Source organism: Cibotium barometz, chromosome 11, assembly GCF_041138505.1.
Source record: "Cibotium barometz isolate CiBa-2024 chromosome 11, ASM4113850v1, whole genome shotgun sequence".
NCBI classification, from domain to species: domain Eukaryota; kingdom Viridiplantae; phylum Streptophyta; class Polypodiopsida; order Cyatheales; family Cibotiaceae; genus Cibotium; species Cibotium barometz.
In genome coordinates, this window is record NC_141056.1 from 35,559,812 (window position 1) to 35,586,405 (window position 26,594).

General features: G+C 41.7%; 1 protein-coding gene across 2 annotated transcripts; it reads right to left on the reverse strand.

The window, feature by feature from the left end:
- Positions 1-16,509: 16,509 nt before the first annotated feature.
- On the reverse strand, positions 16,510-17,447 carry LOC147634121 (uncharacterized). 2 transcript variants are annotated; one of them, XM_086805235.1, is made up of 3 exons: positions 17,303-17,447; positions 16,873-17,021; positions 16,510-16,771 (listed from the first exon to the last, which is right to left on the reverse strand). In XM_086805235.1, the coding sequence occupies exons 1-3, from the start codon at positions 17,306-17,308 to the stop codon at positions 16,762-16,764; spliced, it is 165 nt and encodes a 54-aa protein (XP_086661361.1). In that variant the 5' UTR covers positions 17,309-17,447; the 3' UTR covers positions 16,510-16,761. The 2 variants fall into 2 exon arrangements, with proteins under 2 accessions (XP_086661361.1, XP_086661362.1); XM_086805236.1 differs by having other exon boundaries at positions 16,869-17,052; positions 17,303-17,336.
- Between the last annotated feature and the right edge of the window lie 9,147 nt (positions 17,448-26,594).

A 26,594-nucleotide genomic window follows, 5' to 3' on the forward strand; every position in this document is an offset into this window, starting at 1 on the left:
GAGAAATGCGGGGAGTGAGGAAAAATGATAAAACACCTCATAAGGGCGGGCACACCCACAACAAAGGCCCTGGTGTATAAAACTGGACAGGAGATGACTTCTAACAGTCGTATGCACCTACGGGCAGCCCTCATGCTCTACTTCAGCAGATAACAAGTTTTCTACTTCAGTTCTTTTGCACATGTGCTTCTTTGCAAGATCTATTTGCTGTTTTTTCTGTTTTATAGAAATTCTTTCATGGTATCTGAGCCCAGTGTTGCAAAGGGACCTGCGTTTTCTACATCTACTGCTGTAGGCAAAGATACACAGTATCTACATCTTCAAAGAAGCTGCGTTTTCTGCTATGGACCTGTGTTTTCCATTGAGGAGCTGCGTTTTCCACTGAGAAGCTGCATTTTCTGTTGAGGAGCTGCGTTTTCCACAAACGTGCTGCGTTTTCAGCCTGAGATCTGAATTTTCAGATCTCAGCCCTGTATTTTGGTGCTACAACACGGTTTTAACCCAGGGGAGTCATTTCTTACCTCTCCTTTTGGTTTCCCACCCTCCCATCCCTTCTTCTCCTTCCTTTCTCTTGGCAGCACTCAGCTTTCGAGGAGTTGTTTGCTGATTTTCTGATCAGCTTTGTTGAAGAGGAGGATTCTGCTGCATTATCGGAGGATATGGCTTCTGGTCATAGTCATTCTTCTCTCTCAGGGATTCTCTTCCCTTCTCCCCAATCCTAAGCCCCAACTTCACAGGTTTCTTCTTCCCAGCTTCATGTTTCTCTACCTTATTCCCAGATTCCTGTTTCTTTTCCTTCCATATTCCCCACCACCACCACTTCTCTTGTTTCTCCCCTCCCACAAACCCTCATCCCAACCGCTTCCCATGTGCCATCCTATTCACCCCCTCAAGTGAGTGATTCCATGAAGCTGACTGCTACCAACTACCATACTTGGTCGTTTTATACACAATTGCTTCTTGAAGGAGCAGGTGTGTGGCCCTCTGTTACCACTCCTCATTTGGTGGATCCCGCGTTTCATGGAGTTCTGGATGCACGGGCCCGTCTCATCATCATCCATTGTATGACACCATCTATCCAGGCACAATTTATATCTTCCTGGAGTGATGCCAGTCAAATGTGGAATGAGATTCAGAGGAGGTTCAGGAGAGTATCTTCCGTGAAGATTGCTAAGTTGGAGGTGGATCTTGAGCAGATTATCATCAATGACTCAGATAATATCATTGATAAGATTGGGGAATTCACAAGGATCAAGAGGCAACTTGAGGAGTATGGGAGCTCAATCAACAACCCGATCCATAAACTGCTTGGTCAGCTACCATCATCCTTTGACTCTTTCAAAGATCACATCTATTTCCGTGATCCTCTCCCCCCTTTTGAGAAAGTCGTGAGTTATCTCCGCGACAAGTGCATGCTTCGCGGAAAAGGCAAGTCAGAGTCTGCTTTTGTTGCCTCTAACAAGGGCAAGGACAAAGGCAAAGGCGGAAAAGGGAACCCCAACAACAACAAGCAGAAAGTCACCACAAAGTCTTCTTCTGACGACGACGATTCTGACAGCAACAAGGGTTCCGGGATGAAGGAATCTTGTGAGTTTTGTGGCCGACTTGGTCATTCTGAGGCCAAATTTTTGCCAAACAGGCTGCTTCCCGCAAAGCTAAAGCAAAATAGGAGTCCTCCTCCGATGGCTCAGACAGATGGTTCATCTTCACAGGAGCACGATGAGTCCATCCTGGTGGTCACAGAGGAGACTTCTGATTCAGAAGTCAATGCCCTATTTGTAGCAGAGGATTATTTACAGGAGTTTCTGATAGAGACCTTATCAGTTCCTCTAATTCCTTTGGATGAGTATCTCCCTTCCCTTGTGTTGTTTCATGCTGATGCTATTATTGCAGATTTTCTCTCGTCTCTTTTAGAGGAGGATAGTGGTTCTTCTACTGGGTAGGTGGATGATTTTGACGAGATATCCTCACATATTCTCGAGCTTCCTACTTTGGCAGTTGCTTCTCCTTCTTATGTTTCAGAGGAGGCATCTTCCACTATCTTGGAGCCTGTCCCTACTTTGAACCTGACAACTTCTACTATCACTGATGATCAGTTAATTCCAGTGGTTGTTTCATTTCCTTCTTCTTCAGAGGAGGAGTCTACTTCGGTCCCGATACTTGTTGCAGAAGCAGAGGAGGTACCATCTATGGTTCCATCTCCTGAGGGCTTCTCTCTTCAGATTGATCCTATTGTTTCGTCTTTGATATCTTCTCGATCTTCTCGTGGCTTCTTCTGAAGACCTTCTCAGTATTCAGATGTACCATATCTTCGCAAGCTTTGTGCCTTTTATGAGGAGGTTGTTCCTTCAGACTCTTTGGAGGTCTTTCTTCAGCATGCTAGAGTTGGTCTTCCCATCTGGCGCTGAAGAGGAGGTGTTGGCATTACATCTCCAGATTGGGCATATATGTGCATATTTCATGCTGTATTTGGCCAGATTTATGAGGCCATGCATTCATCTTATTTTAGATATTTTTCTGCTATTTTTGTCTATTTTTTAGACATTATTCTAGTATTTTTTGCATAGTTGGCCAGCCCACTGTTTTTATACTGGCCGACCAGCTCTTGTCCAACCTATAAATAGGTGGCTTGGGTTAGCATCATTAGCACATCATTATTCAGCTATTGCTGTTGGTTGTATGCACCTACGGGCAGCCCTCGTGCTCTACTTCAGCAGATAACAAGTTTTCTACTTCAGTTCTTTTGCACATGTGCTTCTTTGCAAGATCTATTTGCTGTTTTTTCTGTTTTACAGCCATTCTTTCACGGGCTGCTGTCCCAAACACGCAGATAACAGTGCTGCCTAATGTAAGCGCCGATATACGCCTGATGTAAGGCTGATGTGAGCTCAGATGATAAATGCTGAGGTAAGCCTGATGGTGTGCTGAAGTACTCCTGATGATGAAACGCTAAGGAGGAAGCCTCCTCAAGAGGTGAAGTTGTAGGTGACTGATGGGGTTCATGTGGCACAGTCTGAGATTCTTGTTCGGTTGGTATGGGCAACGGAAGGCGAAGTAAATCTCGCCCATCAAAGACGTCGTCTCGACAAACGAAGACTTTGTTTGATCTTGGATCAAAAACTTTGTAAGCCTTTGATTCAGAAGAGTAGCCCACAAAAATGACCAACTCACTCCTTGGCTCAAGCTTGCCCCTTGTGTCATTTGGAGTGTGAGTGTATGCACGACACCCAAAGACACGGAAATGGGAAACGGTTGGTTTTTCACCAAAAAATGCCTCAAACAGGGTCCTGTGGGGAACAATGACCGTGGGGCAACGGTTCAGAAGGTACACCGCAGTGTTGACCGATTCTGACCAAAGGCGTTCAGGCCATAGTCACAGGGGACGGAGGGGATGGAGCCTTGGAACACCGGGATCGCGAAACGGGACGGCGCAGGGACGGGGACGGACGGGGACGGACGGACGTTTCTCACAGGGGACGGCGACGGGGACGGCGCAGGGACAGGGACGCCTGTCGGGGACGGCACTGTGCGGGGACGGCAGAGAGCGTTGCTGCGTTTTTGGCCGTTGCGCCTGCCTGCCGCCTGCCTGCTCCTTTCGAGCCATTATGGCTGTTGGGCCTTGGCTCTTCTAGCCGTTTATGGCTGTTGGGCCTTGGCTCTTTGAGGCTTGGCCCTCTCTCTCTCTCTTGCCCTTGAGGCTTTCCTCTCTCTCTCTTGCCTATCTATATAAGAACAAGCCTCTTGCTATTTTTCTTGAATGAATTTGTGCCTGCCTGTTTCTAGCCGTTTATGGCTGTTACTTCTTGTTGTTATTTTTCTTGAATGAATTTGTGCGCTCAGCGCACAAAATAATAGGATGTTTTGCTGCCGACCACTGAAAAAATCATCACGATTTTGAGTTCGTTTCAAGCTTCGGGGGCGCCCCCCTTGGATCCCCCCGGCGGCAGAAATTTAGAGAGTAGTGTAAGAACATGCTATCTATATGGTGCTGTCTCAAACACATTGCATAGACTGTCTCTCTAGCCTCTAGTCTTCAGCACTTTTTTGTCATTGACTCATTTGAGTCCGTCCATGTATTTTGCCTCCTTAAGGCTTAGTCCTGAGTCCTGACTCATTTTGTATCTACTTAATTATTAATATGACTCAAAAGCTTACCATTTTAGTGTAAATTTGTGCTCATTTTGATGTACTTCCAAAGTAGAATAAGTGTAGAGTAGAAAAAAAAAAGTATTTTTTGAGTGCCGTTCCCTCCCCCGTCCCCGTCCCCGTCCCCGTCCCGTCCCCCGTCCCTTGTGACTATGGTTCAGGCAGCTCAGCTGCAAAAAGCATGAAGCATGCCATATCCATCACAGTTAGGTTCTTGCGCTCGACCACTCCATTTTGTGAGGGAGAGTCGGTGGAGGTGAGTTGGCGTTGAATACCCTGGTCTTGCAAGAACTTAGTAAATTGATGGGAGATAAACTCACCACCATTGTCATTGCGAGCACTCCCAATTGAGACGCCCATTTGATTAGTGACTAACGGAACCCACGTGGAAAAGTATTGGAAGGCGTCGGATTTATGCTTTAGGAAATATACCCACATGTACCTTGAATAATCATCAACAATTAGCATGTAGTAGAGAGATCCATTCAAGAAAGGGATTGGGGATTAGCCACTCAAGTTGAAATGAATCAACTTGAGGAAGCCTCGATATGTCCACATGTTAAGCTATTACGGATGAGGAAGCGGAGCTTGCATACGGTTGTGACTACCATGTAGGTGATTTCATCTCGAGGGGGGAGGGGCGGGGGGGGAGGCACTCATAAATATGTAAATGTAGCACATGGGTTCAACAAAAGGGGTTTTTAAAATCCCTTTTTTACACATTTTTTACATACAGAAGGGTACCATTTAAAGGGGGCATTTACAGATTATATAGAAAAAGGGTGTGTTTTATTCATGAAAAATTTACAAATAAGGGGTTTTTGAATTAGGCCTTGAACGCACGTGATATAGAGAGTTTATATATGGTGAATCCCCCGGGGATTTCATTCATTCTAAGCCTCGATATGTCCACATGTTCTCCAAATATTGTTTACAAATTCTCCATAAACTAATGAACGATGTGTTATTTTCTTCTAGTACCAAAAATTTACAGCACTGTGGTCCATGGACACCATTTTCGAGTGGAACGAATCGATAAGAAGAGACCAACATTCAATTGTGGTGTTAAAGTAAATTTCATGCAAGAAAGCAAGGCTAGTGCAAGTGATCTAAATACGGATGTGAACATGCTTGATTACTTTGGAACCATCCAAGATATCATCAAGGTTGGCTTTAGAAAGTTTCATATGTTTATCTTTGATGTTAAGTGGTTAAAGGTAGTCACAATAGAAGCACATGCAACCGTACAACGAGACAAATATAGATTAGTTCAAGTGGACTCCACAAAGTTATGGACAGAATAAAAAGACACATTTGTACTACTAGAGCATTGTGAGTGGTCGAGGGACCGGGATGAGGTGTAAGGGAAGACCAATCAAACATCTCTTCCAGGGTGGTGAAAGAAACTGACTGGGAAGGGGGGGCTTGAGCAACCTGACCAGTGGATCGCCACTAAGAGGATCTCGGCCAAGTCGAACCGTTGCCTTGTTGCTGGGTCCTTGGCGGGCAGACCTGCAAAGTAGGTGTTGGATTATTAACCCCTCTTGATCTCCAATTTGGGCCATTGCTACAACCTTGGTTGTTTTGGCGGTTCGAGTTAGTGGTGCTGGAGGTGTTGCCTCTATTTTCCTTGGCTTTAAAAACACACTCATCATCAATATGTCCAGGCATTTGGCAATGAGTGCAAAATCTATTCTTTTGGAAATATTTTGCCAATGGGAAATGGGTGTTGAGGTAGGGTTTTTGGAATCAGTATTGTTGCCGGAAGGTTTGCCCTGATTACTTGAGTTGTTGTTCCAATTCCCTTGTCCTTTTTGAGTAGAGGTGGTATTGGACACAAGGGCCCCCTCTTCAATAGAGGAGGAAGAGGATGACTTCTTGGGATGAAATTGGTTATGCAACCGAGCGAAGCGCAAGAGTTGGTACTCACATTCATATAGGTTAGGCATAGGTTCTAAACTAATGGTCAGAGTGACAAAAGTAAAGAAACTAGGTAGAAACTTGTTTAGTAAAGTGATAACCTGGTCTTCCTGTGACTTGGTGGAACCAGTGGTGGCATACTCGGCGTTAAGGCGCCGGTATTCAGTAACTTTGACAGTCCGGTCATATCCCCTTCTTTGATAGAGAAAATTTGAATTTGATGCTCAAGATCAATGCGACACACGTGATCACGTGCGCCATCTCTCTCTGCAAGGTGTGCCCATCTGTCAAAGACATAGGGGAACTGCTAGAGTTGCGAATGAAACTCCGGCAGAAGGCCTTCATGAGCTCCACTATGGCAGTGGCATTTCTAGCTTCCCAATGGCTGATGACTTCAAGAGGTGCTTGGGAATGGTGGGGTTTTGGTTTAAATCCCTTTACTAGGTTCCAAGAACCTTGGGAAGTAAAAACCTATTCCATAAGATTAGCCCAGGTGGTATAATTAGACCCGTTAAAACGAGTCTTTTCTGTGAAAGCATTTCTGGACATAGAAACAGGGGGAGGGCTGGTGCCCATATCCAGAGTGTAAGGTTTGAGGTGAAAAACCAAAAAATCCACCAAGACCAGGCATAGGTGTAGGATCTGTCAAGGGTACTCCATAAGATGGAATATAAGTTTGGGCACTCGGCATAGGTGGAATACCTCGCTCAGACACAAATCCTTGTGAGGGCACATAATTAGGAAAAACATTAGTGCCAAAGATGGGTTGGTAAACCACCTGATACCCCCAAAATGCTGGGTGGCACCGCAGTGCCAGAGGGCATAGTGTTGAAAGATACTTGGGATGGGTAGAACCCATACGCAGGACCCAAAGGAGGTGTAGTTAGTGATGACTGCACGCCAACACTAGCAGGAAAAAACATGGGTTGGGTGTGGGAGGGTTTTGTGCTTAAAGTTGAGCAGTATTCCAAAACACATTAGGAGCAGGAACAGAAAGTGAACCGAAGGAGAAAACAGTGTTACCTCCTTGAACACCAAAAGTCCGAGAGTGAATTGTACTCCTAGACCCTCCTCTGTTTGGGTTCACAAAATGCCAGGGATCAAGGGTAGTTGATGGTACCGTATGTTGAACCTGTGCTATAGAAGAAGATACCCAAGTAGAGTTAGGAACATACGTACTAAAAGGCACATATGAACCTGACACGGTCACCGGCAAGGTTGATGATGATGGATCTCCGAACGACCGAGGGGGTACGTGTCCTTCCTAAGAAAAAGTCCCATACCGAAGTCCAGGCGGTCGGCTAGAATGAGACGTAGGGCTCTCCATATGAGGCTGAATACCTGGGTCCAATGCTAGCAAACTAGCTGAAGGCATGTATCCTCCTCTGGAAGTAACGGCTGATGAGCTCGGAGAAGAAAGACCATATGCCAAGGGTGTAGAGGGTGAGTAGGTAAAAATAGGTTAGTCGTCTCCCAATGAAAGACCTCAAACGAGGCTCTCCAAAGAATAAGGAGTCCCATCCTCCGTGTGATCTATATCTGAATAAGGAGAATCAACATCTGGTAAAAAAGGCTGATCCTCCGGAATCGTGGGTAGATGATCCATGATGTGTGCTCTCAAGGTCTTCAATCCTTTTGCTCGCGATAGCTCTAATACCATGTGAGGGCAAAAGAGACCAAAGAACCAAATATACGAGAGATCAAAGAAAATCACACAGCATGCAATGGGGATATATATATATATGATAAAATCCAATACTGGAGCTCTATGTGAGAGTCTGAAGGAGCAGAGAGGGCTGCTGTCCCAAAAACACAAATAACAGTGCTGAAGTAAGCCTGATGTAAGCGCTGATATACGCCTGATGTAAGGCTGATGTGAGCTCAGATGATAAATGCTAAGGTAAGCCTGATGGTGTGCTGAAGTAAACGCTGAAGTACTCCTGATGATGAAACGCTGAGATCAGCCCGATGGTGTGCTGAAGTAAATGCAGAAGTACACCTGATGATGAAACACTGAGATCAGCCCTGATGTAGGCGATGGAAAAACGCCGAAGACAGCCCTGGTGTAGGCGGCCAATCCAGCAGCAGAAAAATGCTGAAAACAGCCCTGGTGTAGGCGGCCAAACTTGCACAGCAGAACAACGCTGAAAGTCCACCTGATGTAGGCAGCCAGTCCAGCAGAAGAGAATGCAGAGTTTACACTTGACGTAGGCGGCCTGCACCAGCAGCAGCAACCCGAGAGGTAAACGCTGATGGTAGCCCTGATGTAGGCGACCAGCAGAGGAGGTGCCTTTTGTTGTTCAAGCTGAATAAAGATGTGCTTCATATATATAGGTAGAGTGGGTGCTGGTTGGTCAGGAAAGGCTATTGGCCAGCAGATAATGTTTAACTAAGATGACAAAATAGCTCTTTTGGGCTGGGTAAAATACCCTTTCGGGTATATTTTCACACATTCCCTCCATCTTCTACTTGCGTTTTGCATCAACATGTTCAAAGAAGGTGTTTAGGGCTGAAAGAAGACTCCCAGAGCTTCTGCATGTGACATCGGTATCAAAGCATCGGGCTTAGCAAGGCTAAACACTGATTCAGTCCCAGATGAAGGGTCACAGTCCAAGGAAAGTAACACAAGACATGGAAGACGTTCCCAAGAGGTTGGTTGGTGTTGTTCCACAAGACCCAAGGGGAATGGCAGTCCTGTGAGTCAGATGCCACTTGGGGCATACTAGGAAACGGTTTCAAGGGAGGATGATCCTCCAAGGGGTGGAGTGAGAGTGCCAGACTCGACATTCATGAAAAGAAGACCAAACAAAGTGTTCAAGGACAGAGCAAGAAGGCAAGGGGACAAGGTGGAATAGATACACAGATCTTCATCAGATTTGGAGACCGGGCAGGGTTTTCAGTGAAAAGGTTGCCAAGAAGGAAAGGATGACAAATTGGGGACTCCATGAGGAGACAAGAGGATGATGACAGTCATCCAAGGTCAGAAGTTGGAATCCCGTCATCAAGTTTAGCAGAAGGGGTGGTCATGTGCATGCACATAGACATGCAAGATCCCAGTGTTAGACCCTCAGAGACAACAAAAAAAGACTTGATTTGGGAGCTATAACAACTAAGCTTCTGTGACATGCACTCTGCACTCAGTGCATGGTGACAAACTGGCTCATCATCAGCAGTGCAACATTTGTAAATTATTAGAACCAGGAGGATGATATTTGTCGTACGCCGTGACCCATTGTACATCCTCAGTCCAGGATAAGTCAGGCACGAGCTACGTAGGTCATTCCTCGGCCTTAGCGGGTCGGTTAGTCAGTCAGTCAAGTCCCTTAACCCACTTGGAGAGAATCATTCATGCATGTAGAGTCAGTAGAAGCCTTAGGGTTTGCATCAAAAAGCACTCTGCATCCTGCATAATATGCATTCATATGCCTGTGCATCATTTAGAACATCCCAGAAACCTTAGGGAATTTACTAAGATTTATCTGGTATTTTTTCCATATTTTATGATATTTATTTAGCATTTAATGTCATTTATAAACATAAAGTTTATTAAATTATGACCAGCCAACTTGACCAACCCCTATCTAGTATAAATAGGCTTGCATAGGGCTTAGTTCTCCATTCAGTCTTCAGTGTGCTAAGAGCTTTCCTCCTCGGCCCTAGGAGTACCCTTGCCTTCAGCCTAGACTAGTCTCATCCAGCCCTTGGAGTACTTGTGTTTTGCTTCAGCCAACCCTGGTTCTCCAACGCAGCAGTTCAGCAATCCCTGCAGCCATAGGCGCAGCCATACAGTACATCCATAGGCCCAAAACAGCAGGCACCTCTGCGTTTTCTGCATAGATCACAGCCGCCTGCAGTCCAAGCCTCTACAGCCCTGCGTTTACAGTTCTACAGCAGCCATTCAGTCAGCATTTCAGTCCAGCATCAGTCCTACAACAGTAGTCAGCCCTATAGACTTGCGTTTGCAGATTCCCAGCAGTTTCAGCCTTGATTCATCAGTCTACATCAGTATCCAGCATTCAGTGCATCATCCAAGCATACACCAATCATCTGGTAAAGGTATTCTATCATTCATAAGCATTTACAGCATTCTAACATAGCTTAGAACAGTCCACCGCCTTCTTTTCTCAGCCTCAGGTGTGCAGCCCTTCCTCATGCCCTCGGGAAGAGTGCATAGGCTCGAGATCAGTTCATTGAGGTGTTGCTACACCCGTGTACAGTTCAGCCAGGCTTCCGACCCTCAGGAATCTTGCGTTTGGCTTATCTACAATCCACAGTCATTCTCTCTAAAGTAATAAAGCAAATACTATCTCGTTATCGGGCTAGGGGGCCCTTCAGTGGGTAATTCGGGACCCAATCTGGTGTACAGTTCTCATATATCTCTCTCTCATCTCTTTAAAGTTTGAAGTATTAAAGTGGATTGCTAAACTCATGAAACTCAGGATGATACAGAAGACGGTGTGAGCATTTGTGTGACAGGATCTTCCAATACAAAGACTTCTGCTGCATATCACATAAGCATAGGTGGGGAAGACATTGGTAAACATCAGGAGGCTGTCAGCCTACAAATAAAGAGGATATTTTGTGTCGACTGCCCGTTGGCTGCAGCAAGTGGAGAGTCCATATGAGCTCCCAAGATCTATAAATAGCAATTGCTAGGCTCCTTGTTGTTCATTCACTCCTCATAGAGTAGGACTGTTTTGAGTCAAGATCACCTTTTCAAGGGGCAGCCTATGGCTTGCCAAGTACACCTTTTTGTACTATATTAATATACTGAAAACTCAACTCTCTCTCTCTCCTCTCCATCTTCTGCTTGCGTTTTGCATCAGCATGTTCCAAGAAGGTGTTTAGGGCTGAAAGAAGACTCCTAGAGCTTTTGCATGTGACAGGTTCAAACTTCACCAACACCACCACGATGCATTTGACCTAGACTTCGTTGTTGATGGGCAGACCAAGCAGTCTAACAAGTACACGGGACGACGTGACATGTTAACACCATACATGAGGATTACAAGTGTGCATAACAGGCATCACACTGACTTGCGCAAGACACGACGCTAACTACCCCTTGGTGGTACACCGGTGAGTCGTGACTCGTCCCTAGACAAGGACTTACAATGAATATGCTTGGTGTCTGGCCTCAAGGCCTTGCACTTGTCAGTGATGTATGTCCACACGGCATCCAAGTGCTATGATGCACGTGGCATCCAAGGCACATACACTTAATATTTTCACTCCTTAAACATAGAGTCGTTGGTAGTGACTGCATCAAGAGATGGTTGTTACAAACTCATCCTCACGCACACATCTCCAAAAAAAATATCCTTACCATGCTTGTATAGTTGTCCTATAACCAATTGATAAGGTGCTGCCAACTCAATAATTCGACACATCTTATCCTTGTTCAATGGGTGGCGGTTCTCAAAACACCATACGCAAGGTATTGTAAAATCTCATTGCTCCACTTTAGCACGAGATCTATCTTGAATGGATTAGCATCAGGGAGTTCATCATCTATGCATTGCCCATTTGGATGTTGAGACCCTTGTGCCCTGTGATCATGAAGTCAAATTCCATCAACAAGAGTAACCATCTCGTGTAGAAGTTGAAGCCTCTCCAGCTTGATTAGATGGTCCACTCCACATTGTGAACATGTAAAGGAGGCTTGAGTTGTTCTTGTTTACACATGCACTTGTAGTTGACTATTGGTTTGGTACAATATTCATGAGAGGACACTCCGCTATTCATTGGGGTCTGTGAACATTGCAATGGAACCCTTCACACCTTAGAATTCATATCTTGTCCTTTCCATTGAGCCGCGGTTTGAAATATTGGAATTGGTGTAGCACCCTGCATAACATAAAAGTCCGGCAAGATATCTTGTGGCTCCTCATAATAGTCATTATTTATCTCTAACTCACAAGGATACTCCCCTTTGTCTAGAGGCTCCTTGATCAAAACCTAATTGATCTACATCCGTTTAGGTAGAGTTGGTTGTTATGGCAAGATCAGTGGTGGTATATATGTATATCGGGTATCCTATAAATCTCCTAGGTTGGTTTTGCACATTTGGTAGTACATGGATCACTGCAATGTTAAAATATTGCATCTCTATTTATGCTGTCGTGGAGTCATGTCGGCCTGTTTCCTACAGCCGACTGCTTCATGCACAAGTATATAAGAGTTGCTCTCTTTTATTCATTCAATCATCATTCATTGCCCTATTTGCTGGCTATTGTACTCTGTAACCTCAAGCTAATAAAGCTCTAGTTCTTGCTTGCAATCTTTCTCTCTCTTGTTTATTTGCTTCTGCTTGTGCACATTCTTTCATGGTATCATACAGCTAGGCTCTCGCTGCTACACAATCTGCTTCTCTCCGTTTTCTGCTTCCCTAGATTCTCCAGGCTGTAGATCCTTCAAACCTCGGCTGCGTTTTTTGCTCTACAAGCTTCTATAGAGGCAAGTGGAGGAGGTCTAGCTACAGATTCAGTAAGTGCATCAGACAAGTGGCACATCAGTTGTTCTCCCTCCAAGATCCCCTCCCTCTTCCGGTGGGATGTTCCCGATGGTGTGTTTTTTGGGTTTCTTTTGCTGCTGTCCAACTTGCATCTTCGGAGGGGGCTATTAGTCCCTAATTGGATCCTGTGGAAAGGTGCTTGAGAGAGCACGTGGATTGCTTAGCTACAGAGGTTGTTTGAGACATAGCTTCTTTGAGGTAGACATGGGTCCCCCCTGCACGAACAAGGAGGACAAGCTCAGTGGTTCAAACTATGATCACTGGAAGCTACAGATGAAGGTCTTGTTCACACACAAGGGACTCTGGGAGATTGTTCAGGGCCACGAATGAAAGCCCGAACGCCCTACCAGCTCTAGGAAGTGGACTCAGTACCAGGAGGATGCCTTTCTCGCAGAACTCTCAGCTTGGGAGAATCAAGACTCAAAAGCTCACTCTGCACTCGTACGAGCCATCTCACCAGAGGTCTCCCCTGCTTCTGTTTGGAGAAAGCTGACAAATCTATATGAACGGGACTCTACAACCTATTGGGTCAGCTCTTTTCCTTGGAGTTTACACCAGGGACTTCCATGCAGTCATTTGTGATGAAGGTTAAGGTAATTCATGACCAATTAGTGGCAATGGGTACTGCCCTGACCTCTTCTCAGTTAGCTGCTCTCCTCCTCATCAGGCTTCTTGCAGATTATGACATGGTTTCCCAAGCTTTGCGAGTTCAGATCACAACACGTTCCCTCGAGTTTGATGATCTGTGTACTCTCCTCTTGGAAGAGGAATCCATCCTAGTTTCTCAGGGGAAATTGAAAGTTTCATCATCTATTGGACCTGATCAGGCACTCTCGACGGTGCAGAAGAAAGTTCGGAGTTGGTGTTACAAGTGTGGGAAGAAAGGCCACCTATCAAAGGATTGACAGTCAAAGGACAAAGACAAAGCCAAGGACAAGGGCAAGTCTTCAAAGAAGGGCAAAGACAAGTCACATGACACTGACACTGACTCGTCTAGTGATAACCCCAGCTCTCCCAAGGCCTTACAGTTTGGAGAGAACATGACTGGTGTCCTGCTCTGATCCTAAGGGCATCCCCCCGTGTGCCATCTTCCAGAAACGGCTTGTGGGCGGGAGAAGGGGCTTTCAAAAGCTCTCTTATATTAAATCTGGAGCATGGGACCCGTGTGTCGGAGTTCCAAGTATAAAGACAAGCAAGTTCACTTGATGGTCCGGATGAGCTTCATGATCAACCAAGTTTCCTTCATGGTTCGGATGAGTTCCAGAACTATTGGTTAGCAGAGACTATGGACAGGATGTGTTCCATGTTCATTTGTTCGAGGCTTATTAGATGTGATGTGTTCACAGTTCTACTGTGAGTTTGGAGCCAAGCAGATCTTCTTTTGCTCTTTATAGTGGCATTATGTTTTCTGAAGACAACAAGCTGACATGTGCATTTTCCAAGGTGTACTCAGTACTGGCCATGCTGAGGTGTCCATGGTCGCACCTTCGTCACATCAGTTTTCTTCTAACTTTTTTGCACACTTCAAGATGCAGAGGGGGTGTTAAAATATTGCATCTCTATTTATGCTGTCGTGGAGTCTTGTCGGCCTGTTTCCTACAGCCGACTGCTTCATGCACAAGTATATAAGAGTTGCTCTCTTTTATTCATTCAATCATCATTCATTGCCCTATTTGCTGGCTATTGTACTCTGTAACCTCAAGCTAATAAAGCTTTAGTTCTTGCTTGCAATCTTTCTCTCTCTCATGTTTATTTGCTTCCGCTTGTGCACATTCTTTCATGCAAGACTAGCAAGCCCAAGTGGAGCTGGTAAAGCTAAAGGTTGCCTTGAAGCAAACAATTGGGCTAGTGGTTTAAAAATGTATTAAAGCATTTATTACTAATGTTTGTCATTATAGGTACGTGCAACATTAAACCATGCGTGGACAAATTATATTAATTGGAACCTTTCACAAGCAAGGCAGGCAACGCTTTAAAAAAAAACAAGGACACATACTGGCCAAGGGCACCTGGAATTGGGCTGCCCATGCATGTGTGGGTACATGGGTTACCAGAATTAGCTAGAACACCAGAATCAGCAACTTGACCAGCTATTGTGGGCTGGAGGAAGCTTCGCACACACTTGTAAGGAAGGAGGCTGCTTTCATGCTCTTTTCGTCTCCTTTCTTGTTCACAAGGAGAACTGGTGTTCGCCATTGTGACTTGCTAGGCCGCCATCTGGAGGTCCATCTTAGAGGTACTCTTGAAGCTGTCTAGCAACTTCATCCACCTTAGATTGACTCAACATGTAAGGCTGCCCAAACACTGGCTATGCCCCAGGGGCTGCTCAATATTATGGTCTACACCCCTCAGAGATGATAACCCATGAGGCGGTTCCTTTGGAAACACGTCTAAGTATTAGGACATAATCTCTTGAAAAAGAATCAACACTCTGAAGGTCAACACTCTCGGAGTATTTGGGCATTATCTCTCAAAATAGTTTCTCCTCTGAAGGTCACACATTTTGAGCCTACCAAATCCGTGGCACAAAACCTTGCACTAACTTGTTGGTCACTAGCACCGTATCTATACGGCCAGCACCTCTGCAGGCACACTACCAGCTCTCCTGCATGTTATGCACCGGCTGGTTGCCCTCTGTGTGTGTCTAGAGGTCGTTTTTGGCTGGTTGTGCTTTACAAACAGCCTTACACGTATGGCCTGTTTTGCCTGGTTGTGAATCGTGTGACCGGCTATCACAGGTTCGTAAGTATTCCTTGGTTCTGAAATCCTTGGCTTGTTTTGTTTACATACTTTTGATGTACTTGGAAAATTGTGCACCAGATGAGGATTATTCCAAGCATCTTCTACAAGGAAAATACTCATTTTGCTAATAAAAATACCTTAAGGGGGTGGTCAGCCCATTTTCAACCCCTACTTGTTAAGGATGTTGGTGAATTGATCAGCCTAAAAGGTATCACTTTGGGTCCCTTTTTTATGCAAAAGGTTGCCTTGCGGATGCCCTTCTCTACTATCGATACCCATTCTTGATCTTGATCTTGAAGTAGATCTTGCTTTTATCAAGCCTTTCAGAGATAAAGAGAATGCAAGGCATCGGGAACTCACTTTTAAGAGTCATCACCACATGAGAAGCAACCTAAGTTGAGTAGGCAATGGTCTCCCAATGTGATCTAGTGGACACAATCACAAACCAAATGGCACCTATTGATGGCATCTCCACTTAGAAAGCTTGTTTGGACATTCCAAGAGAACTCTCAGACATAGCATCTGTTTACATAATTTCACTTGTATCATTGTGGTAATGACAGAAGAGCAGAAAAAACCTCGCTAGGCCTGAATTCACCTCACACAGGATGCAGTTACATGGTTGCCACAGTATATAGTACCAATGCCAATCTCATGTTTAAGAAAGTTTGAACCATAGTTGCAAGCATTCTTTGCATTCGTGCATTCGCATTCGAGAATGCCGAGTTTGCAAAAGAATGCATTGAGGGTGGATGCATTCGCATTCGTGGCAGGTTAAAAAAATAATTTTTTTGGGCATAAATAGAATGTTCAAAGTCAATGCTTGAAAACACAATGAAAAACTTGAAAGCTTGAAACTTGAAATTGCAGGTCAAGTTTGCAAAGGGATGCAAACTGCAAACGTTTGCAAACGTTTGCAACACCATGCATTCGCGAATGTTTGCAACTATGGTTTGAACTACATGATCTCAAGTACTGTCTTTAGTAGCACTTCCATTAGACAAGATATACACTAGATAAACATGCCATGAGCCTTTGTGTGTGACTGTCGCACGCTTCAGACAAAGCATTCATACAAGCTCAAATAGTCCCACATTTCAAAAAAACAACCATAATTGATTTAAATCAATAATCAGAAAGCGATAAAGAGACAATCATGAAGGCTGAGAAATGAGCACTGAGAGCAATACAAGCTTAAGTGTGCCATGTCAGATTATTAGTCAAAGAAAATGCTACCTCAATAGCACAAGGTTCGTGTGAGTTGCTACATAATATTCTAGATCCATGAGAGATCCTGGAAATGATGCATCTTGCGTTTAAGTATGGTCCATCTGATCCGCAAGAGTGCATTCCATATGACCCATTGGAGCATCATGCCATATCCAATATAATGGAGCACAATTTGCTGACAATTCCTCACTTACTGTGAGGACAAGTCCTCACTTACTCCTGCAAAACAACAATTTGGTGGTGTGATCATTTCATACTGATTGCAAAATGATAGAAAAAATCAGGGGTCAAAGAGAAAAAAAAGGTAACAGCCCACCTACGTCTGTTTTCCATACATGGAGATGCTAGGCACCCTCTTGTTTCGAAACATCATGTAGCCAACAGGTAGAACAACCCCCACCATCATGACAAGGGCTCCAATCAAGTAGCGTGTAGGCCCTGGGGGCTCAATTTCCAGCAGGTGTCTGACCTGCATCCACGCCGCACCACCATAAGGGCATCTACTACCATTAGAGCTTGCTTAAACAAGCCGTTTGCATTATTTTGTTAAATTCTGCTCTTATTACTACCCAAATCAGGCGCTGAGAAGCTGAAAATAGAGTTTTTTGGTCCAAACTTTATACAGGTTATTTAGATTTTCCAAAAATATGAATGGGTTCTGTCAGACAAAGCAGCAGGTTACAGACATTCATTCAACCGCGAAAACGCAGACAAGAGTTCTTGCATTAGAAGAAAATATGACTCACTCACCGGCATGGCGCCAAGCGATCTCGCCGTGGTACAACTTAAGCTCACGATTCCACTCAAAAGTATATACACAACAAGGGCCTTGATAAATAAATGGCAAAAATAGAGCTACTTTTATTGCCTTTTTTTTTGGCACAAAAAGGGCTTATGCAATTTCCTCTGTTGGTCGTATATGCCCTCGTGTTGCATTCTACGTTAATACCTCTCTCTCTCTCTCTCTCTTCAATCCATGGTGTGAGAAGGATTTATGTAAAGCTTAATAAAAGTAGTATCCCTAACACCACTGGGGACTTCCTTTGCGGGTCCCTAACACACTAGTGGGGACTTCCTATATGAGGAGGACTTTATCCCTAACACACCACCTTTGGGGAGCTTGTCCATATAAGAGCTTCTGAATGTGGCAAGGGCTTGCAAGGCGAAAAAAAAATGGTAGTTCAAATGGAAAAGGTTTGGCAAGAAACTAGCAATTACATTAATTCTTTGGTTAGCCTAATGAAGAAGTCATTAGAATAGAATTCATGAGACTAGACACTAAATAGAAGATTAGATATATCAATGTTAGTAAAAGGGAATAAAAAGATTTGTAGCATAGGTTTACACTAACCAACGATGTTGACTAGCCTTGATGTTCTTGCTAGCCAAGAATAATACCTAAAGGTGGGAACATCTCAATGTGTCCACAACCAAAAATAGAGGCTAGAGGCTTAGGATGGCACATGTGTATGTACCCATTGATCAAAGCTTCTTCTCTATTGAGGATCACCCTTCTCATTATAAGTAGTTTTGTTGTCTTGTAGGTTATTCATGTTTTGTAAGGAGAGAGGGTGGAAAGAAGGAGGAGGAGGGCGACGGGGGGTGGGGGTCTAATTGATTTGAAAAATTGAGCACATTTAGGCTTGATCTATTCATTGAATTTTAAAAAGGCTCACAAACTCAAAATTTGTATCAAAATCACAAAATTAGAAAAGTTGCAATTGTGTAAGGAAAAACCTGCAAATTTTGATAGGTGGCAAGTGTAATCTTTTAATCACTAATTGATACATGACACTTTATTCATACACTTAGTTTTATATGTTAGTGTAATTCAACAATTGAACAATGCACCAGATAATTTGAGTGACACATCGGATGGTTCCATTTGTAGGGTAGATCATTCTTATAGTACAGGCATTCTTCCAAACATACACCATGTATAATTCAGGTAAACATTTATAATACACTTAATTTGGTAATATTGTATGATTCATTTCATACATCGTACAATTTACTCCGTATGGAGCAAAAAGAGATAAAATTTCCACGTATAATTCATTTGTACGACTAAGAGTTTAATTCTACATCGGGCCTTTAAATGTCCACATCGAAAGATTGTAACGATACGTTGTATAATTCTTGGACAATTCAAGTTATATGCATAAAATTGTAGGAAATCGAAAAGTTTATCCAAACTCAAAATTAAAATATTGGTGAAATTTTTTAAATTTGGGAATATCCTAGGAGCCTAAAAAGAGTGAGATTTATGAAAAAGATCCGTTCACTCTCTTTGAGATCTATATGAATTCTAGGAAATGAGTTTACTCAAACTGCCTACTCAAATGGGTAGCACATCGAATTGTCCAAAGAGCCTCTTATCAATTGAGCTTAGATTCATATCATTCAAGTGATACTCAAAGGAGCATCACATGCCTAAGATGTTAGGAATCCTTTAGCTTTGACACAACTTCTAGTGAGGAATCTATGGATCAGAGAGGTTAAAGGAATGGCATGTAGCAAGGTTATGTAGTCACATATGGGACTGCAAATCCCTTATTATACCACCTTCTCCTCTAAAAGCTTTGTTAGAGAAAGCCTTAGGATATTTCACAATGATCCCTATTACATAAGACCTTGTTCAAGAGGGACATCATCCCTGAGACTCTGCAAACTAAAACTATGTTGTGGCCTTAATAGCCAATTAGATCATCGTAGCCAAAACCAACCTGGGATAAGTTAATTTTCTACCCATGGAGGTGCATGGGAAGTGCCTATTACAAGGAAACTAACAATACTTCCACCTATTGACCCAACCACAAAAAATCCCATCTCTTTTAGGCAATAAGGACCATCCAATGAAACATCCTAGTTCGGTACCACAAGCCAGGACAAGGGGAAGAGACTTGAAACCCACTTTAGGAGGGAAAAGTATATCGCACTTGATTTGGCTAGAGCCACAATCAAGAATAATGTAAGATTCTATCGATAAATAGGTTTATGCCAACATCAAAACTGTCATTTCTTGTCTTCTAATGTGGGAAGAGTTGTAGAGATAGAAACGGGAGGTCAAATGGCCATAAGTAGAGTAAGGGAGACTCTGAAAGTGTTTGAAATAAGAATAGGAATGCATATGTTTTTGTTTCAGAATCTAAAAGTGTCTAAAACAAGAACGGGAATGCATCCTATAGTTTTACATCTCCATACCACCAAGGATTAGAACAACAAATGCTATTTCCACCACTAATTATGATGACTTTATAGGAAGAGCTATAATTGAAACTCGAGAGCGTTAGCTAGATCCTTTAATAGTAGGTTGGGGACACCAGAAATACGATTACACCATGTTGGTAGTTGGTATCATGGGTAATTCCATTACCAAATACTAACAGGTAATTCCACCATATTGGTAGTTGGTATCATGGGTAATTCCATTACTAAATACTAACGGGCTAGTGTTATTATGTATGCACATTTGGGGCCATGCTAATGTTATTAATATTGGTGGGGGTGATTCCGTGTTATCTCCTGAGCTAGTTTTATTGGTGTATATGTTTCTCCATATCATCATACGTTGTCATGTTGGGATTGATTTTGTGATCAGTCCAATTTATTATATGTAACTAACATAGTTAGCTTTATTAGTAATAGGTGATAAGCACTACGACGACGGAGACGACTAGGATGTCGTTTGGGTGTAGGGTTATGCATAGCACATATTTATCGTTTGTATGCGAAGTTACTTCATTTATTTGGCCACGAGTCGACATTTGTTATTATGCCCACGTCACCCATTTTGTATAGTTGGGGTGTGTAACATGAGAGTGCAACTATTTATGGTTGCAACCTTAGTTTAAAGACTTATGGTTGTTTTTGTAAAAGACAAGCCCATTTTTTTAAAGGAAAGCTATTTATGGATCCTTAGGCTATTTTGGAAGAAATATAAAAAATACCTATGTGTGAGAAAAAATATCAAAAATACCCTCGTGTGGGAAGTGGAGCCACTCACTACTATGAGGAGGAGATTGTACCCAATGCTTTGTCTTGTGTTAATTTCTTTATGCTTTTATGAGCTTGTATATGCATTTGCCATGGTTAATTATTTTGCACATGTCATTCAATTATAGTTTGAAAGGTAAGTGAGTGGTGAGAGATTCCTCCGTGTACCAAGATTCTGTCAGTGGTATCAGGGCTAATGTATTTATCAAGGAGAAAAAATAAATGCTTGCAAATGGGGAACTAAAGTTCAAAGGAAGGGTTATTACTATGAATGACCCTTGGACAAATAAGGAAAGACCTTTGGGCAAACTAGGTGCTTGAAACCTTAATACAAAGGCTCTTGTAGTTGAAAGGCTTGAAGAAACTTCACATATAATGATGCCTATCATTTATTATAACAAAATTTGCTATGGTGCATCTCTTCAAAATATGACTACACAACAAGTTTAGAAATGTCTTGGAGTTCCCAAATAATATGTAGAAGCATAGCTACCTTGTGTGCAAAGATCAAGATCCAATCGCTTAAGAAAAAGTGTGAAGTTTCATGAGCTTTCTCCTAGTGTGATTACATTTTTCTTAATCCATATAAGGTGATTAAGCTACCTTTATAGCTCTTGTACACATGAGGCTTTTAAAAATAGCCTTTTTGGATTACATTGGGGCCCAAAGCTTGTGTCCTCTCACAATCGAGGGCCAATTCTGAGGCTATTTATGCACAAGTTTTTTTAAATAATATTGGTGCGCCTGACAAATAAGAGAAAACATCTGTAAAAAGCTACCAAATCATCTTAGCTTTCAATGGCAGCCTTGAAGGCTAGTTTTCAACATTGTTATTGTAAGCACCTTGAAAACTTTTCCAACTATTCTACCACTCAAATCAAATTACTTGGAGTTATTAACACTCGTCTTACCTTACAACAACGAAACTTAGCTTTTTGCAAACAAATCAAGTCAAGGCGGGGCGATAAAACTTTCTTGCATTATTTAAGTGAAAGATAAGCTAATTATCCCCAAGAAAGAGGAGTAGAGGCACATATTCATGAGATTCTAAAGATTCTAGAATTCATAGACCTATTGAGGCCACATTACATGTCCAGGATTCTATGAAGAGTATTAAGATTAGCCATATGGCTTTCACTTTTTTAAGTTATAGACATGATAAAATTTGTTAGATAATTGGTAGTACTACATTGTGAGGTCACGCAGTTATGCCATGGGCATTTTTGTCCCACTGGCTTTTTCCCCATGGCCATCCACGTGTGAACAGGTGCCTTAGGGTTAGCTAGTATATAAGCGACCTCATCCTCATGTTAGGGTTGTTCATTTTATACTTCATTGTACCTTCTTGAGCTCTTGCTCCTAGTGAACAAGCCTTCTACTATCTCTATTTCAACAATTCTACCTTACATAATTATAGTTTAAAGAAAGATGACTCTAGTAATGTTGTTATCCATCAAGATTTCTCACTAATGGTGACTATTTGCAATTATAATCGTAAACAGGATGCATGTCTCAGTGCAATTGTCTCTAGCATGATATAATTATAATCATGAATAGGATGCTTGTCTCAGTGCAGCTCTCTCTGACAATTGGTTTCTTAACAGTGGTTCTTTTAAGCACATAACTTCTTAACAAAGTTTGGTCAAACATATGGAGATTGCACAAAGATGGTCACACTGTTACGTACCAATGCCTTTTACCCCATCACAGGTATTGGTGGGATAGTCAAACATATGGAGATTGCACAAAGATGGTCACACTGTTACGTACCAATGACTTTTACCCTATCAAAGGTATTGGTGAGATAACTCTCACTACTATACAAGTGGTGAGGATCTTTGTCTTTAAAATGTACTTTTTGTTCCAAGAATTCAAAAGAATCTACTTTTTGTGCCCACTCTAGTAAGGAGGGGGTCTTAATGTTGAATTTGTAGATGATAAATGCATTTTCCGTGAGACAGAGAACAAGACAAATAGATTGTGCTTATAGGATAAATAGATTGAGCAAGGGGGGGGGGGGTCTTAATGTTGAATTTGTAGATGATAAACGCATTATCCGTGAGACAGAGAACATGAAAAATAAATTGTGCTTAATAGATCTTTAACCACCATTGGTTTGTACAAGTTGGACATGTATGATAAGTGTGATATTGCTTATTTGGCAATTCAATGAAAGATGCCCAATTGTGGGATGCTGGGTTTGGCCACATTTCTATTGGTGGTTTAATGCTTTTGTAGCAACATGGGATGTTAGAGGATATTCCTCACCTTGATCCACCACCACGATATGTTTGTAAGGGATGCATTCTTGGTAAACTTTCTCGCCAACCTTTCCCAAAGAATGCAGTAAATAGAGCTAATCACAAATTATAGCTCAGACACAGTGACGTGTGTGGTCCAATGAGGACTATTTCTTTGGGAAGAAGCTTATATTTTGTTACATTCATTGATGATTACTGTAAACATGGCTGGTCTTACCCTATGAAAGAAAAATCAGACGTATTTTCTCATTTTTAACACTTTGTTGCCATCATTGAAAATGAAACTAGCTTAAAATTTTAAAGTTTCCATTTAGACATACATGGGGAATATATGTCCAATGCATTTAAAGTTTTTTTTGCACAAAAAGGCATTAAGCATCAGTGTATAACTCCTTTTTACACCATAGCAAAATGGTGCTGCTAAGAGATGAAACAAGACTCTCATGGAGATGGTTAGATGCATGGTTAAAGGTCAGTAGCTTTCACACAAGTTTTGGATGGAAGCAGTTCTTTATGCTACCGATGTGCTAAATAGGTGTCCCACTAAATCTTTGAGTACTATCACTTCTTATGAGGATTGGTTCAATAAAAAATCTAAGGTTCAACACATGCATGTTTTTGCTTGTTTGGCATATGTACATGTGCAAATACAAAGCAAGACTAAGCTTGATAAACAAGGCAGTGAAATTCATTTTTATTGGTTATAGTGTTGAAAGTAAAGGTTTTCTCCACCCTCTCACTTAGAAGATTATTATCACTAGGAATGCCGTTTTTACATAGGATTTTGTCTATCTAATGATGGAATTTAATTGGCATGCCTATGCTAATTCTCCAGCCATGTTTGATGGTTTATTACCTATGCTAGTATCTATTGATTTCTCATCAAATTTTGCCTAGGGGCATGCTCAAGGAAATGATGCACCAACGATGCAGGTAGTAAATGTTAAAAGATCAATAATTAATGAATCTAGGCTTATGCTAAATAGGTTAGAAGAACCTTGCAAGATAGCAAATTGTCAACTCCTTTGTAGGGTATAACTAGATTCGATGCTCAAACCACTTCTTTCAGCAGATATTGTTGAGTTTGTATTTCTTAGTTCTCTACATGATGTAGATGAACCTGAGCCTTTTGAAGAGGCTCAAGAAGATCCAAATTTGTTGAAAGCCATGTAGGATAAAATTCATTCCATTCAAAAAAATGGTATATGGGATTTAGTGAATCTACCACTTAAGAAAGTTATTGGTACTAAGTGGGTTTTTAAAGCTAAAAAAAGGTAGATAGATTCGTTGACATATTCAAAGCCAAAATTGTTGTTGCAAAAGGTTATGCCTAGAAAAAAAAGGGAATGATTAAGGTGAAACTTTTACTCCCACTTCCCATACAACCTCTATCCGTAATTTGTTATTGCTTTGGCAGCCCATCATTGAAAAGTGCACCAATTGGACGTCAAAACTGTATTCTTGAATGGTGACTTCTTATAAGAAAAAGTTTATGAGTCAATCAGCTCGATTTGCCCAACATGGTCAAGAATAGAATGTATGAAAGCTTAATAAAGCTTTATATGGTTTGAAACAAGCTCCCAGAGCTTGATACTAGAAGATTCATGCCTATTTGACTAGATAGGGATTTCAAAACAGTCCTACGGAAAGCACTTTATATGTGAAAAAGGGTAAGTAGGATTTGCTTTCTCTATGAAGATAACATGTTAGTGAGAGGCACCAATGAGGATTTCATTATAGCTTTTAAGCTAACCTTGCCTTAAATTATGAGATGTCAAACCTTGGTCTTTTTGCATTACTACCTGGGTATGCAGTTTATATAGCAAGATGATGGTATAGTCATTAAGCAGTTAAAGTACATCAAGTCATTGCTCAAGAAGTTCAACATGGAAAGTTGCAAACCTATCTTTACACCAATGGAACATGGTGTAAAACTTAGTTTGTAGGATGTAATTGAAACACTCAACATAACCACTTATGATCAAGATGTTGGATGCCTAATCTATATATGCACCTCAGGACTAGACATCCAATATGGTGTGTCACAATTTTTCAAGTTCATGCATTACCCACATTTACAACCATGAAGGATTCCTATGAGTAGGATCTCAAATTTTTTGGAACCTTGGAACTCAATGAAAGATAACAATTAAACTTCTAATGGTTAAGTACTCATGATATATTTTCTTTCAGAAAAGCTAATGCATCACATGACCATTGAGAGAGATTGTTTTAGAGGAGATGCATCATTCTCCATATATGGGTCATAGATGGGTATCCCCTCTACATCACATGTTATGGCTAGAGAATTCTATTAGCCTATGATGAAAAAGATTAGCTAGTTTTGTTGCCAAAAGCATGACTTGCCAAAATATCAAGGGCTAAAAAGGCAAGACTCAAGGCTTATTGATGTCATTACCCATTACTAATGAACCATGTGAGAATATATCAATGGATTTCGTATGGGCTTTCCAACTACTGCGAGTTATAATGACATGATTCGGACTATAGTGGACATCTTTAGTAAAGAAGCCTATCTTATTGCATGCAAAAAGATATTGACATCTCAACAAGCCGCACACTTATTTATTAAGAAAATCTTTGTATACATGGCTTACCCCATGTCATTATATCTGATCATGATCCTAAGTTTTATAGTCATTTTTGGACTACACTCTTTTTGACAACTTAGACTCTAAGTTGGATTTCAACTTAGACTCTAAGTTGGATTTCATCCAGAGTCCAATGGGCAAACTGGAGTTACAAATAGTACAATTCTAGACTTACGTAGAGCCTATGTTTTATCCCAACCTATATTGGGATAAATACATTCACCTTCTTCAATTTTCTTATAACAATACACATTATTCAGCTCCGGGCCGTGTTTATTGGAAAGATGTACCGATTCCTACCTCTCACCTTTCTCATAAAATAGAGGCTACTGAAGATGAGTTTAATGGTGATATTGAAAATATATTTCAGCAAGTACGTGAAGCTATATGGAAATCCCAAGAAGTGTATACTAAACAAGTAAACAAGAAAAGTAAAGCCATTTATTTTAAAGAAGGTGATTATGTCCTCTTCAGAATTGAAAAGACATGTCTCAAAAGTGAGAATCCAATATAGTGAAATTGGCACCAAGGTTTTATGAACCATTTAGGGTCATTACCAAAAAGATTAACGACCCTGCATATAGATTAGATATGCCATTTAGGGTCATCACCAAAAAGATTAATAACCTTACATATCAATTAGATATACCATTGCACCACTAGCATGTTCATATTCCTTTCCACATTAGGTTGTTGAAATCATTTAGAGGACCACTTCCTTCACATCCTACTTATGAAGAGCCACCTCTAACTATTTGAGATCAAGAGGAAATACTTGCCATAATCATTGATCATCAACACACTACCACACTTATACCAAGTATCTTTTGACTTTCAAGAACCATGTAGAAGATGCTCAGTGGATGCCTAAGTGATATTTTTGCACTTGTTCATAATCATCCGATCAAGCAAATACATAATTGAGGATAATTACAAACTCAAGCAAGAAGGATGTTAGCTAGATCCTTCTATTGGTAGATTTGGGATGCCATAGTTAGTATCATGAATGATTCCATTATTAAATACTAACGGCTATTGTTAGGGCTATTATTATTTATATATACACATTTGGGGACATGGTAGTTTTATTCGTATTATGGGTGATTTCATGTTATATACTGAGCTAGTGATATTGATGTATATCATCAGATGCTATCATGTTGAGATTGATTA